Source organism: Scyliorhinus canicula, chromosome 5, assembly GCF_902713615.1.
Source record: "Scyliorhinus canicula chromosome 5, sScyCan1.1, whole genome shotgun sequence".
In the NCBI taxonomy this organism is placed as follows: Eukaryota; Metazoa; Chordata; class Chondrichthyes; order Carcharhiniformes; family Scyliorhinidae; genus Scyliorhinus; species Scyliorhinus canicula.
Window position 1 is genome coordinate 53,229,076 of NC_052150.1, and position 17,847 is coordinate 53,246,922.

A 17,847-nucleotide genomic window follows, 5' to 3' on the forward strand; every position below is an offset into this window, starting at 1 on the left:
TCAGGTTAGTGCCAAAGACCAATCTCACAATCTAGCCACCACTCGCTCTGAATTAAGCCTGCCTTTACCCAGGCCCATATCTAGGTAATTGCAGCAAGCAAGGACTGAATAGGGATTCCTTTTAATCTATTCAGTTTACTAGATATGTGCCCCCGCATCCTTAACTTCAAATGTTGGTATAAGAAATCAGACAATGGCCGATATAATACATACCAAACAAATTTATGGACAATCAATAGGCAAGTGAACCACAACAATTAAAAAAACAGGTCCAAGGTAGTGAATTATAGAATAGATGGAGCACAGAAAGAAACAATTTGGCGCAAGCATATGCTGCAAGAGCGACATAGCTTGTTCCATTCCCTGTATCCCTGCAACATTTTTCTCCCTTTTTGATGTGAATCCAATTCTCTTTTGAAAGGCATGGTCGAGTCTACCCTCCTCAAAAATTCCTGGCAGTGCATTAAAGAGCATACCTACTTGATGCAGAATAAAAGCTTTTCCTCATTCCAACATTCCAGTCTCACAACAGGTAGGCTGGTTTAAAACTACCTCCAATTGTCTGATCTTGCATTTATGTGCATCAGCAAAATGGATCTTTTATTTAATTGATTAAGCAAATTCAGTGGGGTTTGGGTTAGAAGAAAGGACTCAAATAACATAACGTGCTATATAAACAGAATGTTTATTTTTGTTACACTGCCTACCATGCATTCCAGTTCATTTGACAGCTCCTAAATACTGGATCATTACATCGATGCCTAATAGCCAAAATTTACAAGAAATGAATTACAGATGTAGAAACTCACAAGGAACTGGTAGTACAATAATTGATTTACTTAATGCATAAACAGTTAAATATTACAGAGTTCTGAATCTTTAAAGTACCTTTCAGTAACTGTTTAATTCTGTCTCTGATAATTTTTTACATGACAAGCGTGCACATGTTCCTAACATGCCAAAACTGGAATGGGTAGTACATAGCAGGAAACTTTAAAGCCCTAGAATGCCGCTGGCCAGATATATGCCAATATTATTGTGATTCTTCAAAATACAGTGAAGAGGCCCCTTCGGCCCATCGAATCTGCACCAAGACAATTCTGGTTTCTCTGAAGAACCAATGAAAGTTTTTAATAGGCAATTGGGATTTATAGGTATTAATTTCACATGGCTGTTTTCCTTTTGAAATGTTCTCCACTGCAATTACTTCAAACAATTTTAACCAACCAATACTTTCCATATAACCGTTAAAGACAATATTGTCTACAAATAGCTCCAGAAATGCCAGGAACAACCACAATAACCCATTCCTTATTGTCAGGAATAGCATAGATAATGACTTACTCAATGATTCACCTTTCCTTGCACAGATCTTGAGCTGGAGTACAGATCCCACATAAAATCCACTCCCTTAGCTTTCTATTTTTTGAGGACTGCACAAGGAACTAAGTCACAAACCTTTCACACATCGCTAATGGAATTGAAGTGGATTTCAACATTTTAACCCCAGCTAACTGATCAGTTTTAATAAAAGCAAATTACTGCAGATGCTGGAAATCTGAAATAAAAACAGAAAATGCTGGATAAACTCAGCAGATCTTGCAGTATCGGCGGAGAGAAACAGAGTCAATATTTCGACCCTTCTACAGACCAGTTATACGGACTCAAAATGTCCTCATATAAAAATGATCCACTCCGTTACAGCATGACGGAGCTTTGTCTCTGTTGCCATAGATTTACAGAATTATTGCCATTTGCAAAACAAGGCAAGAGAAGGGTAAACATTCCAAATTATGTTCTTAAATTTAATACTAGTAGATGATGCTCACTGTGAATTTAGTATACAGAATGCTGTTTTATAGCATGAACCCTCTAAACCCCAACAGGACCTTTCATATCCAACAGTCCCAGAGGGCCCCTCCCTGCAACCGGATTGCTCTCTCTCTATTTCCTGTCCTGTCAATCTTCCCATCTTCAAAAGGTCCTTTTCCTCCCCATTGCCCAGGTGGTAGCACTGGTAAAATAAATAAATCAGAGTTCATATGCATATCAAAACAATTGTGTACTCTTTAAATTTTTAAAGGCTAGGCTCCAACATTTTAAACCTTTTCCTTTCTTGTTTTGCTTCTGTCAGCAGTTTCAGGCATCACTTAGGACTTGAGTAGTCTAGCTGACACTGGTGCAGCGACGAGGAAATGCTGCTCTGTCAGAGGAGTTGTCTTCCAGAGACGTTAAACCAAGGACCCATCTGTTCCCTCCATTGAACATAACAGATTCCATGCTACATTTTTTGAAGATAAGGGTTCCCTCAGTGCCTTGGCCAACAGTTATCCCTCAGCAAACACAAGCAAAAATGAATTAAATTCATTCAATTCTTTGTGGAACCTTGCCATGTAGTTATTTGTTGCCATGTCTATCCAGAGAGCTAGTGACTTCCCTTTCAAAAGCAGTTAATTGGCTGCAAAGAGCTTGGATACATTCCAAAGATATTAAGGTGCTAAATAAATGCAAGTTCTTTCCTTCGTTTCCCTTTTCTCTCTTGCTTCCCTTTCTTGCCACTGTTTTTACACCTAATATCCTGGCTGTAAAGAATGTGCGTGGGGACTTTGCTGGGTGAACAATGGAAGAACCAAGGGTCCAGCAGAATTCCAGACCAGAGGGGCAAGTTCGAGGCGGAGGACACTGCTGAAAATATTTTTAAGGAACTGAGGCAAACTCTAGCATTTTATTCTAGAACTAATGAATACTTTTATTTCATAAATATTTTAGGGTTGCAGAGATCCAGTCCATATATCTGTACCGTCACTAAGACTGCTATTTTCACCTTCACAATATCTTACAATTTGTCTCTGCCTCAGCTCATTTGTCACTGAAATTGTTATCAATGCTTGTGTTATATCGGACGTTGACAATTCCAAAGCACTCCTAGACAGCCTGCTACATTCTAAACTCTGTATACATTTGAGCTCATCCAAAAACATTGCTGTACTAAGTCCCGTTCACCTGTTATCTAAGCTTGCTAACCTACATAAACTTCCAATTAAGCAATACTTCATTTCTAATATCTCATCCTCCTTTTCAAATCTCTTTGGGGCCTCACCCCATCTCTCTAATCCCCTCCAGTCCATAATCCTCCAAGATATCTGCGTTCTTCTAATTCTGGCCTCTTGAGCACCCACTTTGGTGGCTGTGCCTTTAGCCACCAGGGACGTGGGCTCTGGGGTTCCCTCCCCACTCCTCTCTGCTTTTCTTTCCTCCTTTAGATCTTCAGCATCTCCTCAAACACTTTTTGGCACTCCTCCCTCTCTTCCTTGGCACCTTAGCCTTAAATGAGATCATCTCCCTCGTGGCGGTTATTGGATAAGCACATGGAGCACACCAGAATGACAGGGAGTGGGATAGCTTGATCTTGGTTTCAGACAATGCTCGGCCCAACATCGAGGGCCGAAGGGCCTGTTCTGTGTTCACCCAACCTTTCCCTCACATCACTATGTGGCAGCGTGTTAAATTTTGCTCAATAACATTTCTGTTAAGTACCTGGCAACATAGTGGAGATGGGGGGACTGGGGAACTGTGTGCAAGCCATGTTGGCTGGCTATGGTTGTTGGGGTGCTATTCACTGTGTTATGTTTGCTTTTGAAATTGTTGTTAAAAATTACAAATGCCTTAATAAAAATGTTTTTTTTTTTAAAGTACCCGGGGGACATTTAGTTACATTAAAGGTGGTAATTCCCAGCTGTCTGTTCTGCATACTTGGCTCAGGGAAAGCTAACTGGAGCAATTCAACTATTTGATTGGTAGCTTGTCATGGTAATTTGCTGATCATAGAAAAGTGATCAAGTGTGGGAAAGCTAAGTGCTTTTGGTTGTTTGTTCCATCAAGCTAGCTTTGGATCAGTATTACATTTGATCCAATCATGATTTTTTTATGCTCTGGAGAAACATGCGAGGTGCAATATATGTTTGAGGCATGGTGTCTCAGGAAAACACACTAACAGGGCAGCATGGTGGCGCAGTGGGTTAGCACTGCAGCCTCATGGCGCCGAGGTACCAGGTTCGATCCCGGCTCTGGGTCACTGTCCGTGTGGAGTTTGCACTTTCTCCCCGTGTTTGTGTGGGTTTCACTGCCACAACCCAAAAAAGCGTGCAAGCTAGGTGGATTGGCCACGCTAAATTGCCCGTTAATTGGAAAAAATAAATTGGGTACTCTAAATTTTTTTTTTTGAAAAGGAAAACACACTAAAGAAAATAACCTGCAATTATATAGAACCTCTATGTTCTCAGAATGCCCATAGTTGTTTTTTTAAAGTGATGTTGCATAGGGAAATATGATAACCCATGTTGTATACAGCCTAGGCCACCAAACAGTAAATTAGAGCAATGAAGCTGTTTTGTTGGTGATGTTTGAAGGAATAGTGTTGACAAGGATGTTGGGAGAATTCCTTGCTCTTCTTCGACTAGTACTATTCAATCTTTCCTTAACATAAAAAGTGATGGGCTAAATGGTGGTTCTTTGAAGTGGCTATCCAATTAGCACCACTCCCCTGCCATTTTAGCACTGCAGCAAACATTTTCCCTTCAGATATTTATCTAATTTCCTTTTGAAAGTTATTATTGAATCAACATCCATCTGACAGACAAATCATAGTTTAAAGTCTCACTGAAAAGGCAGTGCCCCCAGTGATGCATCAGTACTGCAATAAAGGCAGAAATGTTTTAATTGTTTGTGCAGACTTAAGCATATACAGTATACTAAGGCAAGAGTGTTTGATCATCTTTTCTACATGCACAATTGACTCGTACTGTTTAAATGTGGATCATACTGGGCATGAATAAAATCTGCACATTTAAAGATTTCACAGCCGTTCAGTCAATAACACTGCCCTGTAAGATAATAGTGGTGAATTGAAACTGGCAAAATCTGTTGTTCACGGGTATTAAAACATTTTCCAAGCCAAGGCAGCACATCAGAGACTGTAATATTTGTACATTTATCTCCAAGAAGAGCTTCAGAAATAAAGGACTGGGGATCACATTGCCTTTTCAACTTTGACATAGGCTCAGATTCAGAACAGACTAATGAGACACAAGTCTATGGTGGTGGTGGTGGTGATTTTCCGCTCACATTTTTCAGGGGCAGGATTGACAACAGGAGCTGAAAATCCCTTGGGGGGTTCCCAAACGCAATTCTGGCAGGATTCCGCGGCAATTGTCCTCGTCCTTAACGTAATGGGAATCCCGATGTATATTTGAATCTTTTAAATTTCATTATCAGGCCTGATAGATTGTTCATTCACGTTGGCACGCAGACGTGAATCACAACAAGTCTCCCACAGCATGCACCTGGCAAGCAGAACTCACAGAGGGGTTCAGGTGAATGGTTTGCTCAGGTGGGAGACAGTCAAGCCTGGGGCCTAGGTGAGTGCTATTTTAATTTCTTGTATAGGGGTGCCTTTAAATTTCTGGTGGGATGGGCTCAATCATTTTTCCGGCTAGGTGCCGAATGATAGTGGGGAAAGCCGCATTTTTCCCACCCACTGCGTCGCTCTGCCTAATTTGGGGGAAAATTCCACCCTCTCTCAGACTACAAGAACTGTTTGTCAAATTAAGTCAGGCAAAATTACCACAGCTGTAACCAATGTCCCCTCATTTGCTGTTGTTGTGCACAGCCTATTCATGTAAGTGTATGGGACCTGTATTTGTTTATGCCGTCACGCACGTGTGCCACTTAAAGGGGCTGACTGGTGCTCAGCCTGCACAGGAACTTCCAGATTGTTACAGAGGGATGTTGATTGCTAACTAGTGTTACAATCTCACTCAAACTGGTGTGCAAAATAAATACATCACTCCGGCACAGTAAATTGGGTAAGGGATAAAATTGTATTGTATCTGGCCCAGGCACTGGGCTAAGAAATTATTTCATTTTCTAGCGTGACAATGTTTTGCCTCTGTTAGCATCAATTTCTGTTTAAACGGAAACACAAGACTTGACAGTATTCTAATAAATTACACCTTTAGCAAGATGTTTGCTGAAGTGCATTTCATGAAGTAGACATATAACCTTATAATACAATATCAATATTATTACATCTATTAACGAAGTTTCCTGTTTTGCTGCAATTTTAAATTATTCCCCGTGTCTATCTGTCCTGACCCTTTGCAGCCTTATTCCAACCATACCCGAGTTCAATGTTATTTTCCACTGTAACTGGCCAGTCATCAGTCTGACCTCTCCCACCTAGTCTCTGCTTGAGACTGCTTTCAGGGGCAAGTAGGAGAAAAAAATATTTAATTCCATCAACACTACACAATTAGAGAAGCTGAAAATATTAAGATAGTAAAGTTCATCATTCCTTTCACAATAACAAATCTGACCTGTGGTTACATTGATAAATAAAAATGCTTTATTATATAACCATTCATGTCCTGGCAGCTGCTGCCATTTGAACCTCCGCATGTAAAAGTCTAATGGATTTCTATCCTTCTGCAGATAGCAGTATGCTTCAGAGAAAACCAGATGGCAGCTTAGCTGACCACTTACCAGGCTGTGCACATGCTTCTGTTTAATCGCAATACCGCAGGCACACTGTTGTCGGTCAGAGCTCCAACATGCTTGCTCTTTTAATACAGTATTCCTGACAATTGTTTATTAACAGCAAAGAAAATTTTATTTTATGGCAACATCACAAAATGCATAAAGCTGTTATGGTCATGCACCCAACCGATTATGCGAATTGACAAGGCAATTCATCTTTTCCCACCTTTTTTGCTCTGACTTGTGCAGATACAAAGTTTAAGCATCACAAATAAGATAAGATCACATAAATTGCAGTTTACACTGAAGATAGGAAATCTCGAAGAGTCCCTTTATTGTCCTGGTGTTTCTGCTCACAATTCAAAAGCATCTTTAGACGAGAGCAGTGCAGCTTCTTTCCTTTAACGGATTTCAATGAAGGCGATGATGTGGAAGGCGTAGAGACAGATGTTCTGAAAAGATAAATGTGAAAATTATAATATTAAAGCACTACATTAATAAGGATCATTATACCAGAGACAAGGCCTCTGACACATTAAATTCTTTAATCTGAAATCAGCATTTAGTAGAAAAATGCCATTGCTAACCAACAAATAAAAATAAGGGAAGCAAATAAAAATCTGTTGGCAATCTCACTTCAATATAGTTTTAGATAAAAAGTCTTTATGCACTTACAGAAAGGTCACATCATACTGTTTCTATCACACATTGAACTTGATCTCCTGTGTACTTATTTGCATACATCTTCCAGTCCTTCTGCATTCGCTGCTCCCAATGTGGTCTCCTCTATATCGGAGAGACCAAACACACTGGGTGATCGCTTTGCTGAGCACCTTTTGTCTGTGCACATTCAGGACCCTGACCTTCCCGTTGCTTGCCATTTTAACAAAAGACACTGCTCCCATGCCTGATCTTGGCCTGCTGCAATGTTCCAGTGAAGCTCAACGCAAACTGGAGGAACAACATCACATCTTCTGGTTAGGCACGCTACAGCCTTCCAGTCTCAACATCAAATTCAACAACTTCAGATGATCAGCTCTACACCACCTCAACCAATTTGTTTTCATCCCATTTCATTTTAACTGTCTTTTACCATTTCTTTCTTTCTTAATATATATTTATCCCCCCCCCCCAACAATGTTATCCGCCTTTCCTTGGCCTTTCTCTTCTTTGCTTCCCCCTTCCCCTCCCCCCACATCTACAGTTCATCCTCTGATGTGAGTTTCAGGAACTCCCTCCCTAACAGCACAGTGGGTGTACCTACATCTGAAGGGCTTCAGCGGTTCAAGAAGGCAACTCACCACCACCCTCTGAAGGGCAACTAGGGGTGGATAATACATCCTGGCCTAACCAGTGACGCCCACATCCCATAAATGAATTAAAACATTTTAAAAACGAGGGCACCCAGGTCTCGCTGCATACTCCCTCTTCGAATTTACGGTCATTCAGATAATAGTCTGCTTCCCAAATGGATAACCTCGCATTTCTCCAAATCATCTGCCATTCGTATGCCCACTCAGTCAACTTGTCCACATTGCACTGAAGGATCTCTGCATCCTGACAGCTCACCCTACCACCCAATGTTGTGTCATCTGCAAATTTGGAGATATTAGAACATAGAACATTACAGCGCAGTACAGGCCCTTCGGCCCTCGATGTTGCGCCGTCCTGTGATACCCTTCTAAAGTCCCTCTACACTATTCCCTTATCGTCCATATGCCTATCCAATGACCATTTGAATGCGCTTAGTGTTGGCGAATCCACTACTGTTGCAGGCAGGGCATTCCACACCCTTACTACCCTCTGAGTAAAGAACCTACTTCTGGGTTCAATATTGGGCTGGGTCCTCCGACTTTGGGGCTATGTCCCCACGCCGGCGTGGGAACGGTGGCGTTTTAAGTCTGACAAAATGGTGCAAAACGGCCGATTCCCCGTTTTGCTGGGGGTTAGCATGCCGGCAGCGTAGAACACCTGGCTCCAGCTGCCGATATGCCCCCGAGAATTGCTGGGTCCGTTATCACGCATGCACACGGCGGCGGCTGCAGTGCCGCGCTACATGGAGGAGGCCGCTTGCGGACCCAGCCGGCAAAATAGTGCCCCCCCCCCTTTTGCCGGCTGGCGCGCCCCGGACCGCCACCCACAGTGCTCCCAGCCCCGAATAATGTCCCCCTCTGCCCGCAGATTGGCCCTCCCCTGACTGTGGCGGTGCTGAGTCCGGAGCCGCCGCACCGAGTTGAAATGTAAATGAAAATCGTTTATTGTCACAAATCGGCTTCACTGAAATTACTGTGAAAAGCCCCTAGTCGCCACATTCCAGTGCCTGTTTGGGGAGGCTGGTACGGGAATTGAACCTGTGCTGCTGGCCTGCATTCAAAGCCAGCTATTTAGCCCAGTGCTCCAAACCAGCCCCGAGCTCCCGATGGATGTGACCACACCCAACGCACGCTGTCTGGAACACGGCTGGCCGGTGGCAGAGCATCGGGGGGGGGGGGGCCTCAGGCCATGTCGATCCGTGGCGCGGCATAGGAGGGGGTGGAGCATCGCAAAAGCACACCGCCCCCGATTCAGTTGGAAACTTGGATTTTCTCCGGCCGATTGCTGAACGCGATTTCAGCACTGGCGACCGGAGAATCCGGCTCATTACATTTTGTTCCCTCATATAAATTATTAATATATATTACGAATAGCTGGGGTCCTAGTACCAATCCCTGCAGTACCTCATTAATCACTGCCGGCCAATTTGAAAAAGACCCATCAATTCCTACTCTTTGTTTCCTGTCTGTCAAACAGTTTTCTATCCATCTCAGTACACTACCTTATCCCATTCACTTTAATTTTCGACGCTAATCTCTTAAATCAAGTCAGGTATCCTTGAATTGGGCAGCACGGTGGCCCAGTGGGTTAGCCCTACTGCCTCACAACGCCGAGGTCCCAGGGTCGACACCGGCTCTGGATCACTGTCTGTGTGGAGTTTGCATATTCTCCCCGGGTTTGCGTGGGTTTTGCCCCCACAACCCAAAGATGTGCAGGCTAGATGGATTGGCCACGCTAAATTGCCCCTTAAATTGGAAAAAATGAATTGGGTACTCTAAATTTTTTTTTTAAAGTATCCTTGAATATTTGATTCCGGACCGTAGTCACTCAGCAATTATGCTCCCCAACAGAGGGGTTCAAAGATGGAGGGCATGAAAATTATAGTGGGTGCAATATCTGCCGCCTACCACCCAGTGCTCATTGAGGCCAAGTGCCAATGACCGCTGCGGTGCGGGGAGGTCTATGCCAGTCAGGAAGCCTGACTGCCTTAGCTGGGCAGGCAGGTGTCGGACAAGGGCCCCCATGCCCATTGGAAACAGCCTCCCACCAATGTCACCATTTTTAAACCCCCCGCCCTACCTGTCGCTCAAGCGTGGCCCCCCCACCCCAGGGCTGAGACCCCAGACCGAGGCTTCTCAGTTGATGGGGACTGCCTATAGTGTGCCATTTCTTGATTTTCAATTACATAATCATCTGCCTGATGGGAACCTGTGGCAGTACTGGGCAGGGAAGGCAAATTCTGCTGCATGACAGGGAGGCCTGAAGAAAAAATTAATGGCCATTGGCTTCTCATCATTCTGCTTGGTTGGTACCCAAAATTAGTAACTATAGGTGTCAAACCCCAGAGATTCAGGGTGCTGCACCTGAAAACAAGAGTGTGTGTCCATGTACTAACCATCTACATCTTCTCACACCCAGACTTTTCCCTCTCACAGTCCCTTCCATCAGAAGATACAGAAGTCTAAAGACCCGCATATCCAGACATGGGAACAGCTTCTTCCCCACAGCTACAAGACTCCTCAATGACTCCCCCTCAAATTGATCTGTTCCCTGTAAGAAGAATACTATTCACAACGCTGCATGTTGCTCTTGCTCATGTATTGTTAACTGAAGACTATGCCCAAGTTTTGGAATTACCAGCCAGGGGAAACAGTTCCGTAGCATGCAATGTGCGTTGTCAAGATCTCCAAGAATCTTGTATGGTTCAATGAGGTCACCTTTTATTCTTCTCAACTAGAGGGTTAGGTTTTATTCTACACAATCTCTTCTTACAGGACAACTCTCTCATCCCAGGGAATCAATCCAGTAAACCTTTGTCGCACCCACAAGGCAAGTTTACCTTTGAGATTGTAGATTAGTAACGGGCTTACTGAAAGGAAGAGCAGGCTCAAGGGACAGCATGGCCTAATTTTGTTTCTATTTCTTATGTTATGTTCTTACTCTTGTCTCATTACCATAGCCTCTAAATTCTTTACCTACAGCAGGTGCTGGTGCTCCTCAGAGAAACCATTGGAAGTAACAAAGAAGGACTGGAGATGTGGTCCCACATGTTTTAGTCCCTTTATAATTTACTTTGTAAATGAAACATAAGTGTAATCCAGGTAACAACATAGAAGAAAATAAGCCCACTGGGTTTTTACGTACCATATAAGATTCCACCCCTAAAAGGAAAACGGGGACAAATCTGTACAGACTTTATAGTTAATTGTTGGGAAGTATGTCTCCCGGGGTGTTTATTGGCTGCAACCTGCTTTGATACATATTTATAATAAAATACATTTAAAAAAAGATTCCACCTTTTAAAAAACATATTTTCTTTCAACTTACCATGGGTAGTGCCATAAAAATCTTAAATCTACATATTAAAATTAGTGTATGGGTCACATATTCCATTCAAAGTATTATTTAAACATTTCCTGTGGGAAATTTCTCGTTAAAATGTCTGCAGGTAGATGTTAGTTTCCAGGTAATGTTTATCTGCTCAAATTAGATTTCCAATGTTAATCTGCTTCCTGATACGTAACAATTTCCTGCAACACCATAAATCACTCTTCAAGCAGTTGCAGACTTTCTGTCACTCATTGCAATGTCACACCCCCACATGCTCAGTCTACACGGCATTAAAAACTTTGCTGTTCACATTGTGACTCTGACCTCAAATGCCTCCAGGTAATTTTTAAAAAATCAAAGACGTTATAGCAGGAATCCAGGATGTGTAGGGTGGGTGTTCATGTTTTCTGCTAGAGACCAGTGGGCCCCACAGATGTACAGGCTAAGTGACAACACTCGCTGCCCAGCTGTTGCCTCTGGTCTGCCTCAAACTCTGCAACTTGTTAGACTCTACCAGATCCACCCATTACCTCAAGCCACCTTAAAATGTGAAGCACACACCACACCTCAGATGATTTAATATCTCTGCTAACCACCCACTATGGCCAATTCTGATCCTGCAAGACAATTTGCCTGTCTCCATTCTGATCTCCTCCCCGTCCCAGACTTTATATCTAGAATTAGAAGATTAGAACAGTACAGCACAGAACAGGCCCTTCGGCCCTCAATGTTGTGCCGAGCAATGATCACCCTACTCAAGCCCACGTATCCACCCTACACCAGTAACCCAACAACCCCCATTAACATTTTTTTTTTTTTAGGACACTAAGGGTAATTTAGCATGGCCAATCCACCTAACCCGCACATCTTTGGACTGTGGGAGGAAACCGGAGCACCCAGAGGAAACCCACGCACACACGGGGAGGACGTGCAGACTCCGCACAGACAGTGACCCAGCCGGGAATCGAACCGGGGACCCTGGAGCTGTGAAGCATTGATGCTAACCACCATGCTACCGTGCTGCCTGTCGATAGCTGGCCCGTTGCCTGTGTCAACGCTATACCCCTTTTCAGGATGTTAATTCCTTGCCTGGTCAGTAATTAGTTGTCACCGTTTCTAAAATATGAGTAATTTATTTTCTCATTGAGGAACTAGGCGAGGGAAATAATTAAATAAATCATCTCTGCAGAATATTAATTCCTTTACTCTCCCAGCTTTTATTGATTTCTTTATTCTATTATCTCTCACTGTAAATATCTGTCAATATAATTTGTAACATCACTCCTCCATCAACAGATTAAAATTCCACCTGCAAGGGCAGCACAGTGGTGCAGTGGTTAGCACTGCTGCCTCACGGCGCCGAGGTCTCAGGTTCAATCCCGGCTCTGGATCACTGTCCGTGTGGAGTTTGCATATTCTCCCCGTGTTTGCGTGGGTTTCACCCCCACAACCCAAAGATGCAGTGGTAGGTGGATTGGCCACGCTGAATTGCCCCTTAATTGGAAAAAACGAACTGGGCACTCTAAATTTATATATTTTTTAAAAATTGGGAAATGCTGGAGATGAAGTAATAGGAGCAAGGGGGAGGGCAGGGACAAAGGAAGGTTTGTGATAGGGTGGACCTCAAGAGAGATTCAATGATAGGAGAGAGATTCAACGATAGAGGAGTTACAAGCAAAGGAAATGGCGATGGAGCAAGAAAATAATCAAAGACATGCTTACAGCAAATGTACTGAAAGCAAAAGTAAAAGAAAAATCAAAACATGCAAAGGAAACAAAATGGGGGGGGGGGGGCAGAGTTACTGACGAGACTCAGTCATAAAGTGTCTGATCGTAAGATGAGGTGCCATATGCTGCAAAAGCGCAGGGCGTCAACGCTGTCTTTGGGTGCTCTAGTCACATATTTTGTTTTGTTCATGTTCTTTTCCCATCACCATTCCCTTTGGCCCTGCAAGATTAGCTCTTTTGTCATTCAATCTTCTTGTTCCCCGAAGTTCGAAATAATCACACTTTTTAGACTCAAAAAGCTGGAGTTTCAAGTGCATTTCTTACAGCTCTGCATGTGGCTAGTGGATGATACATTGTTGCTCAACTCCTGACTACTGTATAGCAGTAAACGCAGCACCCTAGATATACACTTGCATGACAGTTCCTAGCTCTTTATGCAAGCAATAAACTAAATTGCAACATAACACAAACCTTTCCTTTGTCCTTCTACCACCCACCCACTTGCTCAAACATTTTAGATCTCTAACTTTTTTCAGCTCTGATGAAAGGCCACAGACCTGAAACATTAACTCTGTCCCTCTCTCTCTCTCTCTCCACAAATGCTCCCTCACCTGTCCAGTGTTCGCAATATTCCTGTTTTTAGTTTCGATTTGGAGAGTCTGCAGTATTGTTTTTTTTTAAATATTGAGATACAGATTTATTCATAAAACCACTCTCATCAATTTCATCCACTGTAGATTTTCACTGCTGGTGAAATCTGCAAATATAAAATTTAATAGAGTACTGAATGTACCACTCAACATGTAAATTTATTCACCAACACTTCATGATCCACTTGCCAAAAAAAAACTATACGATTCCTTCCTCACAGCTACAAATTGATTAATCAAATCTTCACACTTTACTTCATTTGCCAGTCTGTGCTTAGAAAATACTAAAATACGTAAATGTATGTATTTAATCAAATGTTCCCATCTTAAAGAAAACATGAAAAAGAAACTACTTGACAGATATTTAAAACTAAGGATCCTTACTCCCCATGTGCAACACCACACTGGTCTACTGATGAAATAACATTTACACTTATCTGAGACAAGTGTGGCACAGTTGATATGACACAGGTGTAAAACTATTTTAGAAATAAATATAAAAACAGAATATCAGCCACTTCCTATTGCTTGCGGGTTTGTTCTGAAAATTTGGAGGGCCAGAAATTTAAAAGCACATGTCAAGCTAGAAGTAACACTTACCCTTTAACTGACCTCAGAATATATCAGCAGGTACTAGACTTCAATTGAACTCAGGATGTGCCTATGATTGGGCCTAGCGATCTTCACCGGACCCGATAACTTTAACAAAGTTTTAGTACTACATTAATGTTACTTGGCATAAATGCTCCAGTCATTTTGGAACTTCTTTTCACTTGCGTGACAGTTTTGGCTAGGGTGGCATCTTTCCTTCCGATTTGGAAGGTTGTGGTTTCAAGTCCGACTCCAGAGATTGAAACTCAATTTAAGCTAAACTTTATTCAAAGACTGACTAACCTACTGCTCGTTTTCAACGTTTAACAGAAGTCTCGGCATCTTCATTACTTTTCTTATTAGCGTTAATAAATTATTTGAAAAAATATTGTTGGTGGCAATAGTCTATTTGTTTTAATTCATTATTCTCGAGATCAAAACAGGTTTTGCACGATGAGTGGGACGCAATTCTGAAATAAAAACAAATGTAGCAATACTCAATAGATCCGACAGCACATGTAGAGAGAAACAGAGGTAACATTTCAGGTCTGTGAACGTTCATCAGAACACTTTTTCAATCAACAGAATGGCTCTCTGATAAATGCGGTTGTTTTGCTGCATTTGCAATAGTGATTGTTGTTGGAAATTGCTATGAAATGTTGCTATGAAGCGGCTCAGTGCTTTCAAAAAAAGTATTCTTTACAGAACCAAATGTCAGGCATAATTTGTCTCAACCGGTCAAAGAAGCTGCTTTCCAACTAAGCAAGATCAAAAAGTGTATGTTGGTTTTAACAGTTCTTGGGGTTTGAAAAATGAACTTAGTAATGATCTAAAGATGTCTTTGAACCAAGTCCAACTCACAACTTTCTCTCACCTTGCCCCATAAAGCTGTTGCTGGTGCTTTTCATTTTTAACTCGAGTGAAATATCTCAGACCACAAGAATGGGAAAAGATTGGATTGGTGGATTCGGACAAGAGCGCAGTATTTTTTGCACCAATTAGAAGTCAGCCTTTTCCAGTGCTTCAAGCCTGAGTTGTTTCCGAAGCTGATGTTGAAGCTCACACATTTTTAGACTTTTGGAGTAGAGGGAGGCAGGCTTCAATATTTTTTTCATATGGAGTCGCATTTTTCTACATGAAGTTTATTTAGCAAGGGTTTCAATTTTTACATAGGATTTCAGTAAGGTTTTTGACAAGGTTCCACATGGCACACTAGTCAGAAAAATTGATCAAGGGAAAGAGATAAATTGGATCTCAAAATTGGCTCCGTGGCAGAAAGGAAAGGTCAACAGATGTTTTTGTGACTAAGCTGTTCCATGGGTTTCATTCAGGGTCCTTGTCCGTGGTATCAACGATTTACACTTAAATGTAGGGACACGAAGAAGAAATTTACAGATGATGTAAGAATTGATTTATGGTGATATGCCTGTAAGCAATACTGTAGATGGCTGGTGGTGCGACCTCCAACCAGCAGGTGGCGGTACAGACCCACCATGCAGTCTCGAGACAGTGGTCATGTGACAAAGCACTCTGATATAAGTGCAGACACATCCGGTGATCGGGAGATGGTTATAAGACGTACAAAAGGACAGTCGTGCCTAAGGGTAGTTCCAAAGAAACTCCATGATAACTTGCTCTGTAACAGATCCCTATCTTACCATGTGTGATTTAATAAAGATCATGGTCTGGACAAGTCACACGTTATTTGGTAGATTCCTTGCTGGACATCGAACAACAATCACAACATGGCCCTTTGAATGATAGTGGGAAGAAATCTGTATACTGCAGAATGACATCAATGGAGTGGCTACATGGGGAGAAAAGTGGCAAATGGAATCCAACTTGGAGAATTGTGATGCATTTGTGACGGACAAAAAAGACACGGGAATACACAATAAATGGTAGGGTACTGAAGCGGGGAAGAACCGAGAGACCTTGGAGAATATGGTCACAGATTATTGCATGACAGGTAGATAAGGGGATTAAGAATGCATAGGGGATACTTTGCTTTATTAGCTGAAGCCAGTGGAGCTGATTTCAAGGAAAACTGAATCGGCACTTGATGGAATTAAACTTGAAGGTTCCGGGATACAGCAGGTCTACGGGAACTAGAATACTGTGCATAGAGCTGATCTCCTCATTGCTGAAAGGATATGATTGCACGAGAGAGGGTAGTTAGGAGGTTTGTGAATTTTGCCAGGAATGGAACATTTTTAGCTCTGAAGACGACAGGGTCGTCTGTTGTTTTCTTTGTAGCAGCTGAGGGGTGATTTAATTGAGGTGTACAAAATTATGAGCAGCCTAGCGTGGATAGAAAGGTCTGATTTCCTTTCGCACAGAAATTGATAACCATAGGGAATAGATTTAAAGTCATTGGCTAAAGGATTAAAGGGGAGCCAAGAAGAATTATTTTCACCCAGAACGGTCTGGAACACATTGCTTGAAAGGGTGACAGAGGCAGAAATGCCCATTGCATTTATAAAGTACTTGGAAATGCACTTGAAGCACTGAAACATGACAGTGCTACAAAGAAAGAGCTGGAAAGTGGGAATAGGCTGGATCACTGTTTTTGGCTGGCACAGATGATTGGGTAAATGGCAGTGTTTCTGTGCCATATGATTGAGAAGTATAATCACTTAATGCTATGTGAAAATATGAGGGAATAAATTACTACATCAAATGCCACTATCCTGTAATCAGCCTGTGCTGGCTTTTCCTTTGGTCTGTAATGGAAAATGGAATTTTAGCTATTGTTCATGGTAAATCAGAAAGGAATTGGCTAGATTGGAAAGGATTAATACATTTATCCATCTGGGTGGAATTTAAATAGAGCTGTTGATAATTTGGGTCACAATGTTAGGGGAAGTCTGTTATTTTAGTCCAGTGCTGCTGCTGCTATGTGCAATTAGTGTTGGACCATTAGCTTCCTTAGATTAGTGAAGTATGATTTGCTTCTAAACCACAGGGGGCAATGTCCAGTATGTAATTGCAGTATCTGAGCACTGGGGCTATTGTGCCTATGGTTCTTAAATGATGAAAAGAGGGAAAATTGATGCACAAAGTGGGGAGACTGAAGTCATATTCGACTTGAAATGTTAACTGTTTCTCTCACAGATGTTACCAGATCTGCTTAGCTTTTCCAACATTTTCTGCTTTTGTTTCTCTAAATTTCAGTTCATTTTTTGATATTATCACAAGTAGGCTTACATTAACACTACAATGAAGTTACTATGAAAAGCCCCTAGTCGCCACATTCCGGCGCCTGTTAGGGTGCACAGAAGGAAAATTCAGAATGTCCAAATTACCTAACAGCACGTCTTTATCCAAATCCCAACTGTCCCATCATCCTCTGTCCACATTGACCTACATTGTCCATGGTGTTCCAATTTCCCAAATAGAAAATTCACATACTTCTGTTAAATTGTCCCATTGCTTCACCCCCCTTGCCTCGGTAACTCCGGATTCTTGCGCAGACTCGATTCCTTCATCTCATCATTTGCAGCAATAACTTCAGCCACCTGGACCCCATGTTAATTTTTCCTTTCTAACTCCTTTGCTTTTCTCCTTTAAGAATATACCCTTAAATCTCAGCTTTTTAAAAACATTTTAAAATATTTTTATTCCAAACCAAAGTAAACAAAACACAATACAAACAGTCTGTCATATTTGCCCCCCTTTAACACCCCTCCTTCCCTCCAAA

General features: G+C 42.1%; 1 protein-coding gene across 17 annotated transcripts in view; it reads right to left on the reverse strand.

Moving 5' to 3' along the window:
- Positions 1 to 666: 666 nt before the first annotated feature.
- c5h18orf21 (chromosome 5 C18orf21 homolog) overlaps positions 667 to 17,847 on the reverse strand; it is a 76,102-nt gene continuing 58,921 nt past the window's right edge. For 15 of the 17 annotated variants that reach the window (XR_005460652.1, XM_038797068.1, XM_038797074.1 and 12 more), the window contains one exon: positions 667 to 6,986. Coding sequence is in view for 13 of the 17 variants with exons in the window: in XM_038797068.1 (XP_038652996.1) it covers positions 6,833 to 6,986 (154 nt within the window). In the remaining 4 variants the exon portion in view is untranslated. Of the gene's footprint in view, positions 6,987 to 13,517; positions 13,664 to 17,847 lie in introns of those variants that run through there. The other 2 variants (XR_005460651.1, XR_005460653.1) reach the window with 2 other exon arrangements.